Raw genomic sequence first — 25,595 nt, 5'->3', positions numbered from 1 at the left:
TCTCGCCTGCCTGGCCCGTCCCTGCCTCTGTGGGTCCCTCTCGCCTGCCTGGCCGTCTCTTGTACCCGCTCTCTCTCTCGGCAGGTGAGGAAGGCGATGGTGCAGCTGATCAGTACCATGGCACATCACGGCTACCTGGAGCAGCCGGGGGAGAGGTGATGCTGGACTACATCATCCGGCTGTGCTGTGTGTCTGCGGAGAGCTCGGTAAGGTGCCAGATGGGAGTAGTAGTACCTGTGTGGGATCTTCTCTGTCACATTGAGCGTCCAGCCGCAGACCCCACAGATATTAATGGTCTCCCCTCTATTATCAGCTGCGGCGGCCGAACAACGAGCAGGAAGACGTGACGGAAGAAAGCGTGAGACGGATCAGCATCAACACCCTGTACCTGATCAGCACCACAGTGGAGCGCATGACCAACGTGAGACCCCGCCACCGCTGCGCCTCGTGCCGTTAACCCCCGACATACTGCAGCCATTTTGTCTGACTTTTATGCGCTTCTTACTACATACACAAATCGTGACCCTGTGCTCAGCTCAGGCTGCCGATGCTGCGGTGTACTGCATGACCGGAAGGGGTTAATGCAGAAACTGCATATGGCAGGTGAAGAGTTAACACGACGCTCACATTGTGTTCCCAGATCCTGTGGCCCCACCTGCTGGAGTTCGTTGTCCCCGTACAGTTCACCAAGGCCCTGACCCCAGTGTGCAAGAGCCTGGTGCACCTGGGCCAGAAGAAGCAGGAGGAAGGCGTGGAGGCGTTCCTCATCAACTTCAATGTGAACGGTGAGCCCCCCAAGATGCTGATCCTCGTAGGAGCTCTGCCGCCCCCCCCCCCCAAGATGTCGCCCCATCGTAGGAGCTCTGCCACCCCCCCCCAAGACGTCGCCCCTCGTAGGAGCTCTGACACTCCCCACAAGATGTCACCCCCTCATAGGAGCTCTGCCGCCCCCCCGAAGATGTCGCCCCTTGTAGCAGCTCTGCCGCTCCCCCCAAGATGTCGCCCCCTCGTAGGAGCTCTGCCGCCCCCCACCCCCCAAGACGTCGCCCCTCGTAGGAGCTCTGCCGCTCCCCCCAAGATGTCACCCCCTCGTAGGGGCTCTGCCGCCCCCCCCCCCCCCCCAAGACGTCGCCCCGCGTAGGAGCTCTGCCGCCCCCCCCAAGATGTCGCCCCTCGTAGGAGCTCTACTGCCCTTCGTAGGAGCTCTACTGCCCTTCGTAGGAGCTCTGCCGTGCCCCCCCCCCCCCCAAGATGTCGCCCCTCATAGGAGCTCTGCACTCTCCTCCACTTGTCTAATGATTTCAATCTTGTATTCACAGTGAATCTACCGTCACCACACGCTCTGTACGCAAGACTGCTGGTGAGTGTCCCCCGAATGTATATAGTATATACCCAGGAGGACGGTGAGGAGGAGCGGACACTTCTAGTCCTGTCCTGTAGTGATGTATATAGTATATACCCAGGAGGACGGTGAGGAGGAGCGGACGCTTCTAGTCCTGTCCTGTAGTGATGTATATAGTATATACCCAGGAGGACGGTGAGGAGGAGCGGACGCTTCTAGTCCTGTCCTGTAGTGATGTATATAGTATATACCCAGGAGGACGGTGAGGAGGAGCGGACGCTTCTAGTCCTGTCCTGTAGTGATGTATATAGTATATACCCAGGAGGACGGTGAGGAGGAGCGGACACTTCTAGTCCTGTCCTGTAGTGATGTATATAGTATATACCCAGGAGGACGGTGAGGAGGAGCGGACACTTCTAGTCCTGTCCTGTAGTGATGTATATAGTATATACCCAGGAGGATGGTGAGGAGGAGCGGACACTTCTAGTCCTGTCCTGTAGTGATGTATATAGTATATACCCAGGAGGACGGTGAGGAGGAGCGGACACTTCTAGTCCTGTCCTGTAGTGATGTATATAGTATATACCCAGGAGGATGGTGAGGAGGAGCGGACGCTTCTAGTCCTGTCCTGTAGTGATGTATATAGTATATACCCAGGAGGATGGTGAGGAGGAGCGGACACTTCTAGCCCTGTCCTGTAGTGATGTATATAGTATATACCCAGGAGGACGGTGAGGAGGAGCGGACACTTCTAGTCCTGTCCTGTAGTGATGTATATAGTATATACCCAGGAGGACGGTGAGGAGGAGCGGACACTTCTAGTCCTGTCCTGTAGTGATGTATATAGTATATACCCAGGAGGACGGTGAGGAGGAGCGGACACTTCTAGTCCTGTCCTGTAGTGATGTATATAGTATATACCCAGGAGGATGGTGAGGAGGAGCGGACACTTCTAGTCCTGTCCTGTAGTGATGTATATAGTATATACCCAGGAGGACGGTGAGGAGGAGCGGACACTTCTAGTCCTGTCCTGTAGTGATGTATATAGTATATACCCAGGAGGATGGTGAGGAGGAGCGGACACTTCTAGTCCTGTCCTGTAGTGATGTATATAGTATATACCCAGGAGGATGGTGAGGAGGAGCGGACACTTCTAGCCCTGTCCTGTAGTGATGTATATAGTATATACCCAGGAGGACGGTGAGGAGGAGCGGACGCTTCTAGCCCTGTCCTGTAGTGATGTATATAGTATATACCCAGGAGGACGGTGAGGAGGAGCGGACGCTTCTAGCCCTGTCCTGTAGTGATGTATATAGTATATACCCAGGAGGACGGTGAGGAGGAGCGGACGCTTCTAGCCCTGTCCTGTAGTGATGTATATAGTATATACCCAGGAGGATGGTGAGGAGGAGCGGACACTTCTAGTCCTGTCCTGTAGTGATGTATATAGTATATACCCAGGAGGACGGTGAGGAGGAGCGGACACTTCTAGCCCTGTCCTGTAGTGATGTATATAGTATATACCCAGGAGGACGGTGAGGAGGAGCGGACGCTTCTAGCCCTGTCCTGTAGTGATGTATATAGTATATACCCAGGAGGACGGTGAGGAGGAGCGGACACTTCTAGTCCTGTCCTGTAGTGATGTATATAGTATATACCCAGGAGGACGGTGAGGAGGAGCGGACACTTCTAGTCCTGTCCTGTAGTGATGTATATAGTATATACCCAGGAGGACGGTGAGGAGGAGCGGACGCTTCTAGTCCTGTCCTGTAGTGATGTATATAGTATATACCCAGGAGGACAGTGAGGAGGAGCGGACACTTCTAGTCCTGTCATGTAGTGATGTATATAGTATACGGTGTTCCGGTGACTTGCTGTGATATGACGGTGGGCTTTCTTCCTCTCTCAGGTGGTCTCGGTGTCTCTGGACCCTGATGATGGGAGGACCGCTGCTGCTCTTCGCCTCCTGTCTGTTCTGCAGATTAACCTCCACCCCAGTATCGGGCAGTGCTGGGAGCAGGAGATCCCGCCGCTCCTGCAGATCTTGGAAGGTGAGGGACTGGATTATGGCGGCGTTGGTGATTTTTCTGCTGTTATCTGTGTATATATACAGTACAGACCAAAAGTTTGGACACACCTTCTCATTTAAAGATTTTTCTGTATTTTCTTGACTATGAAAATTGTACATTCACACTGAAGGCATCAAAACTATGAATTACCACATGTGGAATTATATACTTAACAAAAAGTGTGAAACCACTGAAAATATGTCTTATATTCTAGGGTCTTCACAGTAGCCACCTTTTGCTTTGATGACTGCTTTGCACACTCTTGGCATTATCTTGATGAGCTTCAAGAGGTAGTCACCAGAAATGGTCTTCCAACAATCTTGAAGGAGTTCCCAGAGATGCTTAGCACTTGTTGGCCCTTTTGCCTTCACTCTGCGGTCCAGCTCACCCCAAACCATCTGGATTGGGTTCAGGTCTGGTGACTGTGGAGGCCAGGTCATCTGGCGTAGCCCCCCATCACTCTCCTGCTTGGTCAAATAGCCCTTACACAGCCTGGAGGTGTTTGGGGTCATTGTCCTGTTGAAAAATACATGATGGTCCAACTAAACGCAAACCGGATGGAATAGCATGCCGCTGCAAGATGCTGTGGTAGCCATGCTGGTTCAGTATGCCTTCAATTTTGAATAAACCCCCAACAATGTCACCAGCAAAGCCCCCCACACCATCACACCTCCTCCCCCATGCTTCACGGTGGGAACCAGGCATGTAGAGTCCATCCGTTCACCTTTTCTGTGTCACACAAAGACACTGTGGTTGGAACCAAAGATCTCAAATTTGGACTCATCAGACCAAAGCACAGATTTCCACTGGTCTAATGTCCATTCCTTGTGTTCTTTAGCCCAAACAAGTCTCTTCTGCTTGTTGCCTATCCTTAGCAGTGGTTTCCTAGCAGCTATTTTACCATGAAGGCCTGCTGCACAAAGTCTCCTCTTAACAGGTGTTGTAGAGATGTGTCTGCTGCTAGAACTCTGTGTGGCATTGACCTGGTCTCTAATCTGAGCTGCTGTTAACCTGCGATTTCTGAGACTGGTGACTCAGATAAACTTATCCTCAGAAGCAGAGGTGACTCTTGGTCTTCCTTTCCTGGGGCGGTCCTCATGTGAGCCAGTTTCTTTCTAGTGCTTGATGGTTTTTGCGACTGCACTTGGGGACACTTTCAAAGTTTTCCCAATTTTTCGGACTGACTGACCTTCATTTCTTAAAGTAATGATGGCCACTCGTTTTTCTTTACTTAGCTGCTTTTTTCTTGCCATAATACAAATTCTGGCCGTCTATTCAGTAGGACTATCAGCTGTGTATCCACCAGACTTCTGCACAACACAACTGATGGTCCCAACCCCATTTATAAGGCAAGAAATCCCACTTATTAAACCTGACAGGGCACACCTGTGAAGTGAAGACCATTTCCGGTGACTACCTCTTGAAGCTCATCAAGAGAATGCCAAGAGTGTGCAAAGCCGTCATCAAAGCAAAAGGTGGCTACTGTGAAGACCCTAGAATATAAGACATATTTTCAGTTGTTTCACACTTTTTTGTTAAGTATATAATTCCACATGTGGTAATTCATAGTTTTGATGCCTTCAGTGTGAATGTACAATTTTCATAGTCATGAAAATACAGAAAAATCTTTAAATGAGAAGGTGTGTCCAAACAGTTCTGGCCAAAAGTATTGGCACCCCTGCAATTCTGTCAGATAATACCCAGTTTCTTCCTGAAAATGATTGCAATCACAAATTCTTTGGTCTTATTCTCTTCATTTAATTTGTCTACAATGAAAAAAACACAAAAAGAATTGTCCTAAAGCCAAATTGGATATAATTCCACACCAAACCTAAAAAAGGGGGTGGACAAAAGTATTGGCACCCTTTGAAAAATCCTGTGATGCTTCTGTAATTGGTGTAATTAACAGCACCTGTAACTTACCTGTGGCACCTAACAGGTGTTGGCAATAACTAAATCACACTTGCAGCCAGTTAACATGGATTAAAGTTGACTCAACCTCTGTCCTGTGTCCTTGTGTGACCACATTGAGCATGGAGAAAAGAAAGAAGACCAAAGAACTGTCTGAGGACTTGAGAAACCAAATTGTGAGGAAGCATGAGCAATCTCAAGGCTACAAGTCCATCGCCAAAGACATGAATGTTCCTGTGTCTTCCGTGCGCAGTGTCATCAAGAAGTGTAAAGCCCATGGCACTGTGGCTAACCTCCCTAGATGTGGACGGAAAAGAAAACCTGACGAGAGATTTCAACGCAAGATTGTGCGGATGGTGGATAAAGAACCTCGACTAACATCCAAACAAGTTCAAGCTGCCCTGCAGTCCAAGGGTACAACAGTGTCAACCCGTACTATCTGTCGGCGTCTGAATGAAAGGGTACTGTATGGTAGGATACCCAGGAAGACCCCACTTCTTAACCCGAGACATAAAAAAGCCAGGCTGGAGTTTGCCAAAACTTACCTGAGAAAGCCTAAAACGTTTTGGAAGAATGTTCTCTGGTCAGATGAGACAAAAGTAGATGGGAAAAAGCATCAACATAGAGTGTACAGGAAAAAAAAGAGGCATTCAAAGAAAAGAACACGCTCCCTACAGTCAAACATGGCGGAGGTTCCCTGATGTTTTGGGGTTGCTTTGCTGCCTCTGGCACTGGACTGCTTGACCGTGTGCATGGCATTGTGAAGTCTGAAGACTACCAACAAATTTTGCAGCATAATGTGGGGCCCAGTGTGAGAAAGCTGGGTCTCCCTCAGAGGTCATGGGTCTTCCAGCCGGACAATGACCCAAAACACACTTCCAAAAGCACTATAAAATGGTTTGAGAGAAAGCACTGGAGACTTCTAAGGTGGCCAGCAATGAGTCCAGACCTGAATCCCATAGAACACCTGTGGAGAGATCTCAAAATGGCAGTTTGGAGAAGGCACCCTTCAAATATCAGGGACCTGGAGCAGTTTGCCAAAGAAGAATGGTCTACAATTCCAGCAGAGCATTGTAAGAAACTCATTGATGGTTAACAGAAGCGGTTGTTCACAGTTATTTCGGCTAAAGGTTGTGCAACCAAGTATTAGGCTGAGGGTGCCAATACTTTTGTCCGGTCCTTTTTTGGAGTTTTGTGTGAAATGATCAATGATTTGATTTTTGCTTCATTCTCTTTTGTGTTTTTTCCTTGCAAACAAATTAAATGAAGAGAATAAGACCAAAGAATTTGTGATTGCAAGAAACGGAGCATTATCCGACAGAATTGCAGGGGTGCCAATACTTTTGGCCACCACTGTACACCCAGTACGCAGACACGCTGACGCTCGCATGCAGACACGCAGTACGCAGACATAAATATATATATACACAGTCATACACATCATACATGCGCACACATTAGAAATATTTTTAATACGGGAATTGGTAAAGCCGGCAACAAGCCTCTCTCACCTCCCCCGGCCTGTGTCTGGTCCAGCTCCTCAGGCATGTGGCTGTGCTGCCCCCTATTGTCCACTGGACGCTATTGCCTGACGATTAGAGGCCGCAGGCTGCTTCCACTAATGGGCCGGTTACACAGCTCTGCAAAAAATAACATTTCAAGAGCTGCTATTCCACTTAATCTTTGTTTTTTGGTGCGCTGAATCCTAAAATAATAATAATATAATTATTTATATAGCGCCAACATATTCCGCAGCGCTTTACAATTCAGAGGTTCACACACAGCAGTCATAAGTAACATAGCTAAAGATAGTACAATAATTACAGCTAAAATAATGGCACCCCTGCTCGTAAGAGCTTACAATCTACAATGAGGTGGGGGTGACAAAGGACAGGGGCTTATTTACAAGGATGGTCCGGCCATCTTGAGGGGATGAGGGACAGATAAAGGCTGCATGAACTCATCACCAGGCAGTATCTGTAGTGCTTTTGGGTTCGGTGGAGACTTATGTTTGGAGAAATAAGGAATGGGCTATAAGAATATAAAAGGACTTAGATTAGGGAAGGTGATAGGCCGCCCTAAACAGGTGGGTTTTTAGGGAGCGCCTTAAACTGTGTACTTTGTGGTTCGACCTAATTTCTTGGGGTAGAGCATTCCAGAGAATAGGTGCAGCTCAGGAGAAGTCTTGAAGCCGGGAGTGGGAGGTGCGGATTAGTGCGGATGTTAGTCAAAAGTCGCTTGCGGAGCGTAGAGAACGGATAGGCCGATAGACAGAAATGAGGGAGGAGATGTAGGGGGGCGCCACACTGTGGAGAGCTTTGTGGGTGAGAACAAGCAGTGTAAATTGGATCCTATAATTCATGGGCAGGCAGTGCGATGACTGGCACAGAGCGGAGGAGTCTGAGTAAAGGTTAGCCAGATAGATGACCCTGGCTGCAGCATTAAGGATGGACTGGAGGGCGGAAAGTCGAGTGAGGGGGCGGCCAATTAATAGAGAGTTACAGTAGTCAAGGCGGGAGTGGATCAGGGCGACAGTGAGGGTTTCTGTCCTTTCCAAGGTGAGAAAGGGACGGATTCTAGAGATGTTCTTCAGGTGCAAGCGACAAGAGCGGGCAAGAGATTGTATGTGGAGGGTGAAGGAGAGATTGTTGTCAAACACAATGCCCAGACAGCGCGCCTGCTGGCTCAGCGTTATTGTGGTGCCACACACGGAGAGGGAGATGTCAGATTTAGGAAGGTGAGTAGACTGCGGGAGTAGAAGAAGTTCAGTTTTGGAAAGGTTGAGTTTCAGATAGAGAGCAGACATGATGTTAGAAACTGCGGCCAGACAGTCACTGGTGTTCTGTAGTACAGTGGGGTAAGGTCAGGTGATGAGGTGTATAGTTGTGTGTCATCAGCATAAAGATGGTACTGAAAGCCAAATTTGCTGATGGTCTGTCCAATTGGGGCTGTGTAGAGAGAGAAAGAGAAGAGGGTCAAGTACTGAACCCTTAGGAACCCCAATAGTGAGAGGAAGAGAAGAGGGCCAAGGACTGACCCCTGAGGAACCCCAATAATGAGAGGAAGAGGGGAAGAAGTGGAGCCAGCGAACGATGCACTGAAAGAGCGGTCAGATAGGTAGGAGGAGAACCAGGAGAGAGCAGTGTCCTTTATGCCGATTGAGTGGAGCATAGAGAGTAGGAGGTGGTCGTCAACGGTGTCAAAGGCTGCAGAGAGGTCAAGAAGAATGAGCAGAGAGTGGTCACCATTACTTTTTGCTGTCAGCAGGTCATTGGTTACTTTGAGTGCAGTTTCTGTAGAATGTAGAGGGCAGAAGCCGGACTGTGATGGGTCTAGAAGAGAGTGAGTGGAGAGGTAACTGGTAAGGCGGGAGTAGACCAGGCGCTCCAAGAGTTTAGAGATGAAGGGAAGATTGGAGACTGGTCTGTAGTTGTTTGTGCAGGAAGGGTTAAGAGAGGGCTTTTTTAATAATGGAGTAATGATGGAGTGTTTGAAGGAGGAGAGGAAAATACCAGAAGAGAGGGAGAGGTTGAAGATTTTGGTTAGGTGAGTAGGGACGACTGAAGAAAGAGATTGGAGTAGATGTGAGGGGATGGGTTCAGTGGTGCATGTAGTGGGATGAGAAGAGAGGAGCCTGGAGACTTCATCTTCTGTGACTGGGTCAAATGTGGAGAGGGATCCAGAGGGGATGTGGGGGGGATGGGAGTCACAGCTCTTGGTGGCTGGGGGCTGATTTCCTGACGGATGGGGTCTATTTTCTCTGTGAAGTAGGAGGCCAAGTCCTCGGCACAAATGTCTGTGATGGGGGCCTGGGCTTTAGGACTGAGGAGGGAGTGAAAGGTATCGAAGAGTTTTTTGGGGTTGTTGGATAGTGAGATCAGGGTGGTGAAGTAGGTCTGTTTGGCGAGGTGAAGGGCAGACTTATATGTTTTTAACATAAATTTGTAGTGGATAAAGTTTTCTGGTGTCCGAGTTTTCCTCCATAGGCGTTCGGCACTTCTAGAGTATCGCTGGATTTGCGGTGTGAGCCAGGGCTGTTTTACTCTGTGTTTAGAGGTTCTGAGGGTGAGGGGCGCTACTTGGTCCAGGGGGGCTTCTGAGAGTGTCTTTGTAGTGGTTTACAGCCAGATCAGGACAGGACAGAGAGGAGATTGGGGACAGTGATGAGTGAAGGGAGTCTGTGAGTGTATGAGGGTTAATGGCTGGTAGATTTCTGAATGTGTGATAGGTAGGAGTGTGCTGGGGCGGGCGAGGATTTGTGAGCGTGAAGGAGAGAATGTTATGATCAGAGAGGGGAAGAGCGGAGTTATCTAGGTGGGGGATTGAACTAAGCCGGACAAAGACCAGATCAAGGGTGTTTCCATCTTTGTGTGTCTCAGAGGTTGAAAGCTGTGAGAGGCCGAGAGAAGTGGTTAAAGATAGAAGCTGGGATGCGGATGAGGAGGTGGGGCTGTTTATGGGGATGTTGAAGTCTCTCAGGATAAGGGTCGGTAAATCTGGAGACATGAAGTGCGGCAGCCAGGCAGAAAAATGGTCTTGTCATAGGACGTCACGCTTCCTAACAATTTAGGTAACTATGTTAAATAAGGCAATACCACGAAATAAATGAAAATAGACTCATAAAATCAATTTTGTATTTCAAATTTTTAATGAAAATAATTTTTGAACTGAAATGAGCTCACTAACACGCACTAAAATGGATTTTTTTTTTCCTTCCCCCTGTGAGGCTCCTCTTGGTCCATTTACGCTTGTGAGTAGCATCTGCAATGTCTCTCTGAAGCATCCAACCATAGTCTGCCATCATTGTAATGCTCCATTTCCCCGGTGTCTTCTTTCCATCTCTTTAATGTCCTGGTGGAATCGTCCACCTCTTTAATGTCCTGGTGGAATCGTCCACCTCTTTAATGTCCTGGTGGAATCGTCCACTTCTTTAATGTCCTGGTGGAATCGTCCACCTTGCTCTTCACTCACAAGCTCCCAAATTCTCACGAAAGTAGTCAAGGTGGGAATGGAGGAAAAGCACCTTCAAACTCCTCAGACAACCTAAAGCTTGAAATGCTCTCAGCGTTCGTCCCACGATCTTTTTGTAGTCAGGAATTTTTTTATTGCCTAAAAATTTCTCTACGACCTCTTTAAATGCAATGCCCCCTTCTTTTTGAGGATCCGTCATGGTATTGACAAATTATCAGCTATAAGCCTTCTAATGTCTGGTCCGACGAACACACCTTCCTTCAATTTTGCCTCCGAGAGGCTTGGAAACTTGGTGACGAAGTATTAGAAGCATTCCCCACGTCTTGGAAGGGATTTTACAAATTGCTTCATCAAGCCCAGTTTTATGTGGAGAGGTGGTAGAAGAACTATAGAGGGAGGTACCAGAGTTTCTTGGAGGACATTTTTTTTTTCACCGCCTGTGAGCACCCTCGGCTTCCAACTCTTCTTGGTCCAGTGCTTTTGTCGGTCTCGACTGTCCCCCAGACACAGAAAACCAGGGTATTTTGTATGCCCAGCTTGTTACCCGAGCAGCATGCACAAGACCTTCAAATCCCCACACACTTGCCAACCGTGGTCTTCAGATTTAAGTTTACGAAGAACCAATTCCAAGTTCTAGTAGGTTTCCTTCGAGTGTACAGAATGACCTACAGGGTTGGAAGCGTAAAAACCACCGTTGTGGAGTAAAACTGCTTTGAGACTTTTTTATTTTTTTGAAGAGTCTATAAAAAGACGCCATCGAATCATATTGGATTTGAAGTGACCCATCAAACCTTCGACATCGATGCATTAAGCCAACTTGCCTTCCTGGGCAAAGTAAGGAACGGACTCCTTTTCACGATGTCTGAACCATGAGAAAGACTCCTGATAACAATAAATTCCTGCATTTGAGCCTTGATCCGGGGAACTCGGCGGCATCTTTGGGAAGATTCAAGTCTCTTACTAAATCCTTCATCTCCTCCTGGGAAAAAAAATTTGGTCTTGTATCGTCTTCAAAGTCAGAACTTGGGGAAAGAATATACGCCGCCTGCCGATGATTCACACCAGAGTTTCCAGAAGAACCTATAGGTTTATGGCAAGTCCTGAGGGTTAGGATTTTTATATCAAAATGACAAAATACATGGAAATTATATGAAAATAATGAAACAGCTTTTTAGTCGCAGACCTGTTATTGGTAAAGTAACAGTGAGCGTATGATATATACTCTGACTCCAATGCCTAGAATATATATGTATATACTCCCGGTATGGTCACGGCTAGCTCCACGATAACCCAAGTACTACTCGCTGCCACCACCACCAGTTGTGTTTTATACAGGCTGGCTGGACGCCTGATTTCTGGTAGCGTATGATATATACTCTGATTCCAATGGCTAGAATATATATGTATATACTCCCGGTATGGTCACGGCTAGCTCCACGATAACCCAAGTACTACTCGCTGCCACCACCACCAGTTGTGTTTTATACAGGCTGGCTGGACGCCTGATTTCTGGTAGTGTATGATATACAGTGCCTACAGGTAGTATTCAACCCCCTGCAGATTTAGCTGGTTGACACATGCGGAATTAACTTGGCATTGTGACATTTGTACTGTAGATCAGCCTGGAAGTGGGAAATGCACTGCAGCAAATTTTATTTTTTTATTTTTTTAAAACGTTAAAAGTTAATTCAGCGTGTCATTTATTATTCAACCCCTCAAACCACAAGAATTCTGTTTGGTCCCCCTAAAGTATTAAGAAGTAGTTCAGGCACCAAGAATAATGAGCTTCACATGTGTGGATTAAAGATCTCTTTTGCCAGCCTTTTCTGACTATTTAAGACCCTCCCCAAACTTGTGAACAGCACTCAGACATGGTCAACATGGGAAAGACAAAGGAGCATTCCAAGGCCATCAGAGACAAGATCGTGGAGGGTCATAAGGCTGGCAAGGGGTACAAAACCCTTTCCAAGGAGTTGGGCCTACCTGTCTCCACTGTTGGGAGCATCATCCGTAAGTGGAAGGCTTATGGAACTACTGTTAGCCTTCCACGGCCAGGACAGCCTTTGAAAGTGTCCTCCCGTGCCGAGGCCAGGCTTGTCCGAAGAGTCAAGGCTAACCCAAGGACAACAAGGAAGGAGCTCCGGGAAGATCTCATGGCAGTGGGGACATTTGTTTCAGTCAATACCATAAGTAACGTACTCCACCGCAATGGTCTCCGTTCCAGACGAGCCCGTAAGGTACCTTTACTTTCAAAGCGCCATGTCAAGGCTCGTCTACAGTTTGCTCATGATCACTTGGAGGACTCTGAGACAGACTGGTTCAAGGTTCTATGGTCTGATGAGACCAAGATCGAGATCTTTGGTGCCAACCACACACGTGACGTTTGGAGACTGGATGGCACTGCATACGACCCCAAGAATACCATCCCTACAGTCAAGCATGGTGGTGGCAGAATCATGCTGTGGGGCTGTTTCTCAGCCAAGGGGCCTGGCCATCTGGTCCGCATCCATGAGAAGATGGATAGCACGGCCTACCAGGAGATTTTGGCCAAGAACCTCCGCTCCTCCATCAAGGATCTTAAGATGGGTCATAATTTTATCTTCCAACAAGACAACGACCCAAAGCACACAGCCAAGAAAACCAAGGCCTGGTTCAAGAGGGAAAAAGTCAAGGTGTTGGAGTGGCCTAGTCAGTCTCCTGACCTTAACCCAATTGAAAACTTGTGGAAGGAGCTCAAGAATAAAGTCCACATGAGACACCCAAAGAACCTAGATAACTTGGAGAAGATCTGCATGGAGGAGTGGGCCAAGATAACTCCACAGACCTGTGCCGGCCTGATCAGGTCTTATAAAAGACGATTATTAGCTGTAATTGCAAACGAGGGTTATTCCACAAAATATTAAACATAGGGGTTGTATAATAATTGACCCACACTTTAATGTTTAAAATTTAATAAAATTCAACTGAGCAACATAACTTTTTGGTTTGTAAGATTTATGGTTCTGTTCATAAAACCTACTCTCGTTTGCAGTTTGAAGGCTCTAACTTATTTGCATCTTATCAAACCAGCTAAATCTGCAGGGGGTTGAATACTACTTGTAGGCACTCTATATACTCTGATTCCAATGCCTAGAATATATATGTATATACTCCCGGTATGGTCACGGCTAGCTCCATGATAACCCAAGTACTACTTGCTGCCACCACCACCAGTTGTGTTTTATACGGGCTGGCTGGACGCCTGATTTCTGGTAGCGTATGGCTTTGGAGTGCGGATTACAGATCAAAATGAACAGAACTGTAAATTTTATATTATTTAATCCAAAACGATAGATACGAAAGGTGACAAAACAATACTGTATATACAATGCAGAGTCATATACGGCACTCTTGTAATTAATGAGAGTGGTGCACAAGTAGGGCATCCAGCCCACACATGACTTAACGAAAAACTTGGCCCTCAATAGAAGTATGGTGAAAATAAAGCTTTTTATTGGATTCAGTATAACGTTGAACGTTTTCGGACTAGTCTTAGACCTTCATCAGAACTGAATGTCCGGAAATGGAACCATGAATAAACGCGCACATGGCTGTGCTCTCCGTAGAGACGTAGGTCGCAGCCATGTGAGAGAAGTCTTTTTGTTAATACAGTATATACAGTGCCATAAAATAAAAGGGACAAGCACTTACTACACCGATCAGATTCAGCTCGCAGATGGAAGCAATCCGATTGAAAACTGATGTGTATCTTCCTCAGCATTGAACACAAATCATAATTTGCCTTGATTGTTTATCAGCCCCTGAGTTACAACCTCCGGATGATCGCAGAAGTTCCAAATCAGCGGCGTATTTTTTATTGGGATTTTACCTTTCCGCGGAGACCGAACATGACACGGCTGTTGTCAGTTTACTTGTTACTATTGATTTCTGGCTTATAGGCCGGTGTTAGTTATGAAAAAACTTGCGTCTTCTTCCCTGGTTTGCCCTGAAGCTGAGAATGTGTGTTCATCACGATCGGATCTTCATTTACAAACTGCATTTTGTGGTTACTTGTGTTATCTTTGTGTAATATTTACATTTGTTTTGTGATCTGAAACATTTAAGTGATAAACAAGGAAAAGAATAAGAAATCAGGAAGGGGGCAGATACTTTCACACCACTCTAGGTGTGTGTGTGTGTGTGTGTGTGTGTGTGTGTATATGTGTATGTGCTTCTCTTACTATAAAGCCACAGCCCCTCTATCAGTATCCGGTCAGTATTTTTTCTCAGGAGTGGAAGCTAAAACCAGGTGAGGAACAATCAGAGAAAAGGTAGAATAGAAACAAGTCACCAATTCTGTATTTATCACCCACTCCTGGTTTTGGCTCCCACTCCTGAGAAAAAACACTGACTTCATAGTGATAGTGGGGTCATGGCCTAAGAGATGGTATACATAGTGGAGACACGGACGGCTCACAGATGACCATCATTAGTTTTCTTCCGCCCGGTGACCTCGGTCTTACAGACTTTAGACTTTCTTCACTTTTCCTTTGTACTCTGATCGGCAGAATCAGGATCTGATGATTGAACACTTGTATTTCTAGAAACTCCGGAGAAACTTCTGCAGCAGAACTTGTGGGAGGAGCGCTTACTGAAGGTAGGGGGGCGGGGGAGGAGCGCTTACTGAAGGTAGGGGGGCGGGGGAGGAGCGCTTACTGAAGGTAGGGGGGCGGGGGAGGAGCGCTTACTGAAGGTAGGGGGGCGGGGGAGGAGCGCTTACTGAAGGTAGGGGGGCGGGGGAGGAGCGCTTACTGAAGGTAGGGGGGCGGGGGAGGAGCGCTTACTGAAGGTAGGGGGGCGGGGGAGGAGCGCTTACTGAAGGTAGGGGGGCGGGGGAGGAGCGCTTACTGAAGGTAGGGGGGCGGGGGAGGAGCGCTTACTGAAGGTAGGGGGGCGGGGGAGGAGCGCTTACTGAAGGTAGGGGGGCGGGGGAGGAGCGCTTACTGAAGGTAGGGGGGCGGGGGAGGAGCGCTTACTGGAGGAGGTAGAGGGGCGGGGGAGGAGCGCTTACTGGAGGTAGGGGGGCGGGGGAGGAGCGCTTACTGGAGGTAGGGGGGCGGGGGAGGAGCGCTTACTGGAGGTAGGGGGGCGGGGGAGGAGCGCTTACTGAAGGTAGGGGGGCGGGGGAGGAGCGCTTACTGGAGGTAGGGGGGCGGGGGAGGAGCGCTTACTGGAGGTAGGGGGGCGGGGCAGGGAGCGCTTACTGGCTGTAGAGGGCGGGGAGGAGCGCTTACTGAAGGTAGGGGGGTGGGGGAGGAGCGCTTACTGAATGTAGGGGGGTGCGGGGAGGAGCGCTTACTGAATGTAGGGGGGTTGGGGGAGGAGCACTTACTGGCTGTAGGGGGGTGAGGGAGGAGCACTTACTGGAGGTAGGGGGGGCGGGGAAGGGAGCCCTTAATGGAGGTAGGGGGGGCGGGGAAGGGAGCCCTTAATGGAGGTGGGGGGGCGGGGCAGGAATACATTCACTCTCTTTGGCACATCTCCTGGTGGGCTCGCTGCGGATCGTCTAGTCTCGGGGGTCTGGTACATTCACTTTCTTTGGCACAGCTCCTGGTGGGCTCGCTGCAGGCCGTGTCCGATGACGTCTGGATCTCTCAGCTCTCGCAGGAGATGAGAAAACAACTCCCCGGGTATAGCTCCGCTCTGGAGAAGGTGAGAGACGTCTGAGCTGAGGTTCATGGTGGTTATGGTGCTCTGTGTCCAGTGGGGGGCAACCTTCTCCGTTTTCTCTTCTCAGAATTTCCTGTATAAATGTATCGGGAGCAGCCTGGGCGCCTGCGCCAACCGGGAGGTGGTGAGGAAAGAGCTGCAGGAGCTGCTGACGGGCGCCCGTTACCAGGAGGAGGCGGAGAGAGAGGTATCACCGCCTGCCACTCTGCCACTCCGCCTCTCTGCCACTCCGCCTCTCTGCCACTCCGCCTCTCTGCCACTCCGCCTCTCTGCCACTCCGCCTCTCTGCCACTCCGCCTCTCTGCCACTCCGCCTCTCTGCCACTCCGCCTCTCCTCCTCTCGGCCACTCCGCCTCTCCTCCTCTCGGCCACTCCGCCTCTCCTCCTCTCGGCCACTCCGCCTCTCCTCCTCTCGGCCACTCCGCCTCTCCTCCTCTCGGCCACTCCGCCTCTCCTCCTCTCGGCCACTCCGCCTCTCCTCCTCTCGGCCACTCCGCCTCTCCTCCTCTCGGCCACTCCGCCTCTCCTCCTCTCGGCCACTCCGCCTCTCCTCCTCTCGGCCACTCCGCCTCTCCTCCTCTCGGCCACTCCGCCTCTCCTCCTCTCGGCCACTCCGCCTCTCCTCCTCTCGGCCACTCCGCCTCTCCTCCTCTCGGCCACTCCGCCTCTCCTCCTCTCGGCCACTCCGCCTCTCCTCCTCTCGGCCACTCCGCCTCTCCTCCTCTCGGCCACTCCGCCTCTCCTCCTCTCGGCCACTCCGCCTCTCCTCCTCTCGGCCACTCCGCCTCTCGGCCACTCCGCCTCTCCTCCTCTCGGCCACTCCGCCTCTCCTCCTCTCGGCCACTCCGCCTCTCCTCCTCTCGGCCACTCCGCCTCTCCTCCTCTCGGCCACTCCGCCTCTCCTCCTCTCGGCCACTCCGCCTCTCCTCCTCTCGGCCACTCCGCCTCTCCTCCTCTCGGCCACTCCGCCTCTCCTCCTCTCGGCCACTCCGCCTCTCCTCCTCTCGGCCACTCCGCCTCTCCTCCTCTCGGCCACTCCGCCTCTCCTCCTCTCGGCCACTCCGCCTCTCCTCCTCTCGGCCACTCCGCCTCTCCTCCTCTCGGCCACTCCGCCTCTCCTCCTCTCGGCCACTCCGCCTCTCCTCCTCTCGGCCACTCCGCCTCTCCTCCTCTCGGCCACTCCGCCTCTCCTCCTCTCGGCCACTCCGCCTCTCCTCCTCTCGGCCACTCCGCCTCTCCTCCTCTCGGCCACTCCGCCTCTCCTCCTCTCGGCCACTCCGCCTCTCCTCCTCTCGGCCACTCCGCCTCTCCTCCTCTCGGCCACTCCGCCTCTCCTCCCCTCGGCCACTCCGCCTCTCCTCCCCTCGGCCACTCCGCCTCTCCTCCCCTCGGCCACTCCGCCTCTCCTCCCCTCGGCCACTCCGCCTCTCCTCCCCTCGGCCACTCCGCCTCTCGGCCACTCCTCCTCTCGGCCACTCCTCCTCTCGGCCACTCCGCCTCTCCTCCTCTCGGCCACTCCGCCTCTCCTCCTCTCGGCCACTCCGCCTCTCCTCCTCTCGGCCACTCCGCCTCTCCTCCTCTCGGCCACTCCGCCTCTCCTCCTCTCGGCCACTCCGCCTCTCCTCCTCTCGGCCACTCCGCCTCTCCTCCTCTCGGCCACTCCGCCTCTCCTCCTCTCGGCCACTCCGCCTCTCCTCCTCTCGGCCACTCCGCCTCTCCTCCTCTCGGCCACTCCGCCTCTCCTCCTCTCGGCCACTCCGCCTCTCCTCCTCTCGGCCACTCCGCCTCTCCTCCTCTCGGCCACTCCGCCTCTCCTCCTCTCGGCCACTCCGCCTCTCCTCCTCTCGGCCACTCCGCCTCTCCTCCTCTCGGCCACTCCGCCTCTCCGCCTCTCCTCCTCTCGGCCACTCCGCCTCTCCTCCTCTCGGCCTCTCCTCCTCTCGGCCACTCCTCCTCTCGGCCACTCCGCCTCTCGGCCACTCCGCCTCTCCTCCTCTCGGCCTCTCCTCCTCTCGGCCACTCCGCCTCTCGGCCACTCCGCCTCTCCTCCTCTCGGCCTCTCCTCCTCTCGGCCTCTCCTCCTCTCGGCCACTCCGCCTCTCGGCCACTCCGCCTCTCCTCCTCTCGGCCACTCCGCCTCTCCTCCTCTCGGCCACTCCGCCTCTCCTCCTCTCGGCCACTCCGCCTCTCCTCCTCTCGGCCACTCCGCCTCTCCTCCTCTCGGCCACTCCGCCTCTCCTCCTCTCGGCCACTCCGCCTCTCCTCCTCTCGGCCACTCCGCCTCTCCTCCTCTCGGCCACTCCGCCTCTCCTCCTCTCGGCCACTCCGCCTCTCCTCCTCTCGGCCACTCCGCCTCTCCTCCTCTCGGCCACTCCGCCTCTCCTCCTCTCGGCCACTCCGCCTCTCCTCCTCTCGGCCACTCCGCCTCTCCTCCTCTCGGCCACTCCGCCTCTCCTCCTCTCGGCCACTCCGCCTCTCCTCCTCTCGGCCACTCCGCCTCTCCTCCTCTCGGCCACTCCGCCTCTCCTCCTCTCGGCCACTCCGCCTCTCCTCCTCTCGGCCACTCCGCCTCTCCTCCCCTCGGCCACTCCGCCTCTCCTCCCCTCGGCCACTCCGCCTCTCCTCCCCTCGGCCACTCCGCCTCTCCTCCCCTCGGCCACTCCGCCTCTCCTCCCCTCGGCCACTCCGCCTCTCCTCCTCTCGGCCTCTCCTCCTCTCGGCCACTCCTCCTCTCGGCCACTCCTCCTCTCGGCCACTCCGCCTCTCCTCCTCTCGGCCACTCCGCCTCTCCTCCTCTCGGCCACTCCGCCTCTCCTCCTCTCGGCCACTCCGCCTCTCCTCCTCTCGGCCACTCCGCCTCTCCTCCTCTCGGCCACTCCGCCTCTCCTCCTCTCGGCCACTCCGCCTCTCCTCCTCTCGGCCACTCCGCCTCTCCTCCTCTCGGCCACTCCGCCTCTCCTCCTCTCGGCCACTCCGCCTCTCCTCCTCTCGGCCACTCCGCCTCTCCTCCTCTCGGCCACTCCGCCTCTCCTCCTCTCGGCCACTCCGCCTCTCCTCCTCTCGGCCACTCCGCCTCTCCTCCTCTCGGCCACTCCGCCTCTCCTCCTCTCGGCCACTCCGCCTCTCCTCCTCTCGGCCACTCCGCCTCTCCTCCTCTCGGCCACTCCGCCTCTCCGCCTCTCCTCCTCTCGGCCACTCCGCCTCTCCTCCTCTCGGCCTCTCCTCCTCTCGGCCACTCCTCCTCTCGGCCACTCCGCCTCTCGGCCACTCCGCCTCTCCTCCTCTCGGCCTCTCCTCCTCTCGGCCACTCCGCCTCTCGGCCACTCCGCCTCTCCTCCTCTCGGCCTCTCCTCCTCTCGGCCTCTCCTCCTCTCGGCCACTCCGCCTCTCGGCCACTCCGCCTCTCCTCCTCTCGGCCACTCCGCCTCTCCTCCTCTCGGCCACTCCGCCTCTCCTCCTCTCGGCCACTCCGCCTCTCCTCCTCTCGGCCACTCCGCCTCTCCTCCTCTCGGCCACTCCGCCTCTCCTCCTCTCGGCCACTCCGCCTCTCCTCCTCTCGGCCACTCCGCCTCTCCTCCTCTCGGCCACTCCGCCTCTCCTCCTCTCGGCCACTCCGCCTCTCCTCCTCTCGGCCACTCCGCCTCTCCTCCTCTCGGCCACTCCGCCTCTCCTCCTCTCGGCCACTCCGCCTCTCCTCCTCTCGGCCACTCCGCCTCTCCTCCTCTCGGCCACTCCGCCTCTCCTCCTCTCGGCCACTCCGCCTCTCCTCCTCTCGGCCACTCCGCCTCTCCTCCTCTCGGCCACTCCGCCTCTCGGCCTCTCCGCCTCTCGGCCTCTCCTCCTCTCGGCCTCTCCTCCTCTCGGCCTCTCCTCCTCTCGGCCACTCCTCCTCTCGGCCACTCCTCCTCTCGGCCACTCCTCCTCTCGGCCACTCCTCCTCTCGGCCACTCCTCCTCTCGGCCACTCCTCCTCTCGGCCTCTCCTCCTCTCGGCCTCTCCTCCTCTTGGCCACTCCGCCTCTCCTCCTCTCGGCCTCTCCTCCTCTCGGCCTCTCCTCCTCTCGGCCTCTCCTCCTCTCGGCCTCTCCTCCTCTCGGCCACTCCTCCTCTCGGCCACTCCTCCTCTCGGCCTCTCCTCCTCTCGGCCTCTCCTCCTCTCGGCCTCTCCGCCTCTCGGCCTCTCCGCCTCTCGGCCACTCCGCCTCTCGGCCACTCCGCCTCTCGGCCACTCCGCCTCTCGGCCACTCCTCCTCTCGGCCACTCCTCCTCTCGGCCACTCCTCCTCTCGGCCTCTCCGCCTCTCGGCCTCTCCGCCTCTCGGCCTCTCCGCCAGTCTGTGCGGCACCCTCTCAGCCCTTGGTCAGTTCTCCCTGGCAGCCACTTTACATCCTATAGATAAGAATAGATCTGCTGTGCTGCAACTACAACTCCCAGCATGTCAGGAAATATCTGGACTTCTGGGACAACAGCGGAGGGGTGATGAGATGTCCAGGCATGCTGGGCAGTGTAGTGCAGTGAGGACGCACGACTTTAGTCTAAGGCGACCTATCCACTTCTGCACATGGCGACGTTGTTCCTCGGAACAGCGCCCCCCAGTCCTCGGGTTGGGTTTGGCATTGCAGCTCTGCTCCATTTGAAGTGATTCCGGTTGGGATGCAGTACTGTTCACAACCTGTGGGCCGGGGTGGCGCTGTGCTTGGATGGAAGTCGCTGTTGAATAGTGCAGTGTAACAAGCCTTCAGCTGTGTGCACTCGCCGGTGACGCTCTTCTGTGTGCAGGGTCTGGCGGTGGCGTTGGGCATCTGCTCCGCTCATCACTTGGATGACACTTTGGACAAGATGTCAGAGTTCCTGAAATCCGACATCATGAAGAAAAACACCGGAATCTTCAACCTCTTCAAGGTGCGTACAGCGGGCGACGGGGCGAGCGCTGGGACCCGGGGCATTGTGGGTGAAAGAGCGAGTGCCTGCTAGTGTGCCGCGATCCCCCGTCCAGCATCGGCCAGCGTAAGCCCCTCCCCATCCAGTGTGCACCCTCCGTCCAGTGTGCAACCCGCATCTGGCGTCGGCCAACGTAAGCACCCCCTCCTCCGCCTGGCGTCGGCCAACGTAAGCCCCCCCTCCTCCGCCTGGCGTCGGCCAACGTAAGCCCCCCCTCCCTCGCCCGGCATCGGCCAGCGTAAGCCCCCCCCTCCCCCGCCCGGCATCGGCCAACGTAAGCCCCCCCTCCCCCGCCCGGCATCGGCCAGCGTAAGCCCCCCCTCCCCCGCCCGGCGTCGGCCAACGTAAGCCCCCTCCCCCGCCCGGCGTCGGCCAACGTAAGCCCCCCCTCCCCCGCCTGGCGTCGGCCAGCGTAAGCCCCCCCCCCCCCCTCCCCCGCCCGGCGTCGGCCAGGGTAAACCCCCCGCCCGGCATCAGCCAGCGTAAGCCCCCCCCCCTCCCCCGGCGTCGGCCAGCATAAGCCCCTCCCCGCCTGACGTACACCCCCCGCCATCCAGCGTCGGCCTGCAGTGCCTGGCACCAGTGCCTGACCCTCTTCTCCCCGCTGTGCTCTGGTGCTGCACTGATAATGGGGCGTGGCGCTGCGTGCTCTGTCTGGAGGTGAGGGGTGGGTGACCTGTTGGTGTGTGAGGAGTGCCCAGTGACCCCCTGGACCTGTGGCACATTGGCGGCTGTGTATCCGCTGGCGCTGCGGCCCCCTCCCCCGTCCTGGTGACGCTCCGTGCGGGGAATGTTAATTCGATCTTCAGCCGTCGCTCTAATGGACCTAGCAGACCCTGGTGTTGTTGTGATCTGGAGAACATGGCCGCCGCTTCCTCCCGGAGGAGACGACCTGCACCGGAGGCCGGGGGCGTGCGATCATCTCCACCGCACGTGTACACAGGAGGCTGCTGCACAGGACGGCCGATAATCAGTGCCGGACGCCCTGTGTGCCCTGCAATGACCGGATCTGTGCAGTGTACTGGGCACCAACGGCCAAGCCGGGAATATCCGGACCTCGGGGGTTATAATCCCCGGCCCCCGCAATAACCCGGGAATATCCGGACCTCGGGGGTTATAATCCCCGGCCCCCGCAATGACCCGGGAATATCCGCGCCTCGGGGGTTAGAATCCCCGGCCCCCCGCAATGACCCGGGAATATCCGCGCCTCGGGGGTTAGAATCCCCGGCCCCCCGCAATGACCCGGGAATATCCGCGCCTCGGGGGTTAGAATCCCCGGCCCCCCGCAATGACCCGGGAATATCCGCGCCTCGGGGGTTAGAATCCCCGGCCCCCCGCAATGACCCGGGAATATCCGCGCCTCGGGGGTTAGAATCCCCGGCCCCCCGCAATGACCCGGGAATATCCGCGCCTCGGGGGTACCCAGGTTATTGCGGGGGCTGGGGATTGTGAGACCCCTGAGGTCTGGATCCTCCCGGGTTATTGCGGGGGCCGCGGATTGTAACGCTGCACATTACAGCCGCACTCATCGTCTTCCTCTCTTTCAGGATCGGGCGGATGGCGACCTGGAGAAGATTAAGAGCGCCCTGATCCTGGGCTACGGCTACGTGGCGGTTTGTGCCCCCACAGAACTGGTGCTGCCGCGAATGGAATCCGATATTCTGCGCAATGTCTTCCTTTACTTCCACACCAAGGTGAGACGTTATATTGTGCAGCCCCCCACATCCTGCCGCACGGCATAAGGGAGAGCGGCAGGCTGAGCAGTGCCCCCCACACGTCACCACCTCCTCTGCACTGTGCCCCCTACATGTCACCACCTCCTCTGCGCTGTGCCCCCCTGCACCAACCGCTCAGAACAGAAGTGCCCCCCACACGTCACCACCTCCTCTGTGCTGTGCCCCCTACACGTCACCACCTCCTCTGCGCTGTGCCCCCCTGCACCAACCGCTCAGAACAGAAGTGCCCCCCACACGTCACCACCTCCTCTGTGCTGTGCCCCCTACATGTCACCACCTCCTCTGCGCTGTGCCCCCCTGCACCAACCGCTCACAACAGAAGTGCCCCCCACACGTCACCACCTCCTCTGTGCTGTGCCCCCTACATGTCACCACCTCCTCTGTGCTGTGCCCCCCACACGTCACCACCTCCTCTGTGCTGTGCCCCCTACATGTCAGCACCTCCTCTGCGCTGTGCCCCCCTGCACCAACCGCTCACAACAGAAGTGCCCCCTACACGTCACCACCTCCTCTGCGCTGTGCCTCCCTGCACCCACCGCTCAGCAATGCCCCCTACACATCACCACCTCCTCTGTGCTGTGCCCCCCTTCACCCACCGCTCACCAGTGCCCCCTACATGTCACCACCTCCTCTGTGCTGTGCCCCCCTTCACCCACCGCTCACCAGTGCCCCCTACATGTCACCACCTCCTCTGCGCTGTGCCTCCCTGCACCCACCGCTCAGCAATGCCCCCTACACATCACCACCTCCTCTGTGCTGTGCCCCCCTTCACCCACCGCTCACCAGTGCCCCCTACATGTCACCACCTCCTCTGTGCTGTGCCCCCCTTCACCCACCGCTCACCAGTGCCCCCTACATGTCACCACCTCCTCTGCGCTGTGCCCCCCTGCACCCACTGCTCAGCAATGCCCCCTACACATCACCACCTCCTCTGTGCTGTGCCCCCCTTCACCCACCGCTCACCAGTGCCCCCTACATGTCACCACCTCCTCTGTGCTGTGCCCCCCTGCACCCACCGCTCACCAGTGCCCCCTACATGTCACCACCTCCTCTGCGCTGTGTCCCCCTGCACCCACTGCTCAGCAATGCCCCCTACACATCACCACCTCCTCTGTGCTGTGCCCCCCTGCACCCACCGCTCAGCAGTGCCCCCTACATGTCACCACCTCCTCTGCGCTGTGCCCCCCTGCACCCACTGCTCAGCAGTGCCTCCTACATGTCACCACCTCCTCTGCGCTGTGCCCCCCTGCACCCACCGCTCAGCAGTGCCCCCTACATGTCACCACCTCCTCTGTGCTGTGCCCCCCCTGCACCCACCGCTCAGCAGTGCCCCCTACATGTCACCACCTCCTCTGTGCTGTGCCCCCCCTGCACCCACCGCTCAGCAGTGCCCCCTACATGTCACCACCTCCTCTGTGCTGTGCCCCCCCTGCACCCACCGCTCAGCAGTGCCCCCTACATGTCACCACCTCCTCTGCGCTGTGCCCCCCTGCACCCACCGCTCAGCAGTGCCCCCTACATGTCACCACCTCCTCTGTGCTGTGCCCCCCTGCACCCACCGCTCAGAACAGAAGTGCCCCCCACACGTCACCACCTCCTCTGTGCTGTGCCCCCTACATGTCACCACCTCCTCTGCGCTGTGCCCCCCTGCACCAACCGCTCAGAACAGAAGTGCCCCCCACACGTCACCACCTCCTCTGTGCTGTGCCCCCCACACGTCACCACCTCCTCTGTGCTGTGCCCCCCACACGTCACCACCTCCTCTGCGCTGTGCCCCCCTGCACCCACCGCTCAGAACAGAAGTGCCCCCCACACGTCACCACCTCCTCTGTGCTGTGCCCCCCACACGTCACCACCTCCTCTGTGCTGTGCCCCCCACACGTCACCACCTCCTCTGCGCTGTGCCCCCCTGCACCCACCGCTCAGAAGTGCCCCCTACACGTCACCACCTCCTCTGCGCTGTGCCCCCCTGCACCCACCGCTCAGCAGTGCCCCCTACATGTCACCACCTCCTCTGCGCTGTGCCCCCCTGCACCCACTGCTCACCAGTGCCCCCTACATGTCACCACCTCCTCTGCGCTGTGCCCCCCTGCACCCACCGCTCAGCAGTGCCCCCTACATGTCACCACCTCCTCTGCGCTGTGCCCCCCTGCACCCACTGCTCAGCAGTGCCCCCTACACGTCACCACCTCCTCTGCGCTGTGCCCCCCTGCACCCACCGCTCACCAGTGCCCCCTACACGTCACCACCTCCTCTGTGCTGTGCCCCCCTGCACCCACCGCTCAGCAGTGCCCCCTACACGTCACCACCTCCTCTGTGCTGTGCCCCCCTGCACCCACCGCTCACCAGTGCCCCCTACACGTCACCACCTCCTCTGTGCTGTGCCCCCCTGCACCCACCGCTCACCAGTGCCCCCTACATGTCACCACCTCCTCTGCGCTGTGCCCCCCTGCACCCACCGCTCACCAGTGCCCCCTACACGTCACCACCTCCTCTGTGCTGTGCCCCCCTGCACCCACCGCTCAGCAGTGCCCCCTACACGTCACCACCTCCTCTATGCAGTGCCCCCCTGCACCCACCGCTCAGCAGTGCCCCCTACATGTCACCACCTCCTCTGTGCTGTGCCCCCCTGCACCCACCGCTCAGCAGTGCCCCCTACATGTCACCACCTCCTCTGCGCTGTGCCCCCCTGCACCCACCGCTCAGCAGTGCCCCCTACATGTCACCACCTCCTCTGCGCTGTGCCCCCCTGCACCCACCGCTCAGCAGTGCCCCCTACATGTCACCACCTCCTCTGCGCTGTGCCCCCCCTGCACCCACCGCTCAGCAGTGCCCCCTACATGTCACCACCTCCTCTGCGCTGTGCCCCCCTGCACCCACCGCTCAGCAGTGCCCCCTACATGTCACCACCTACTCT

At 55.6% G+C, this 25,595-nt stretch overlaps 1 protein-coding gene across 1 annotated transcript in view; it reads left to right on the top strand.

Moving 5' to 3' along the window:
* MROH1 (maestro heat like repeat family member 1) overlaps positions 1 to 25,595 on the top strand; it is a 140,099-nt gene that overhangs the window by 16,468 nt on the left and 98,036 nt on the right. The window contains 11 exon segments of the mRNA XM_073680090.1: positions 32 to 145; positions 148 to 206; positions 314 to 421; positions 641 to 785; positions 1,320 to 1,360; positions 3,252 to 3,393; positions 14,877 to 14,929; positions 15,880 to 15,984; positions 16,070 to 16,189; positions 20,781 to 20,903; positions 22,490 to 22,636. Of these exon segments, the coding sequence (XP_073536191.1) occupies positions 32 to 145; positions 148 to 206; positions 314 to 421; positions 641 to 785; positions 1,320 to 1,360; positions 3,252 to 3,393; positions 14,877 to 14,929; positions 15,880 to 15,984; positions 16,070 to 16,189; positions 20,781 to 20,903; positions 22,490 to 22,636 (1,157 nt within the window).

This window comes from Phyllobates terribilis, unplaced genomic scaffold, assembly GCF_046119375.1.
Source record: "Phyllobates terribilis strain yellow unplaced genomic scaffold, ASM4611937v1 Scaffold_4__5_contigs__length_816908805, whole genome shotgun sequence".
Classification (NCBI taxonomy): domain Eukaryota; kingdom Metazoa; phylum Chordata; class Amphibia; order Anura; family Dendrobatidae; genus Phyllobates; species Phyllobates terribilis.
Note: the sequence above shows the minus strand (reverse complement) of the source record. Positions and strands in the feature narration are given on the sequence as shown.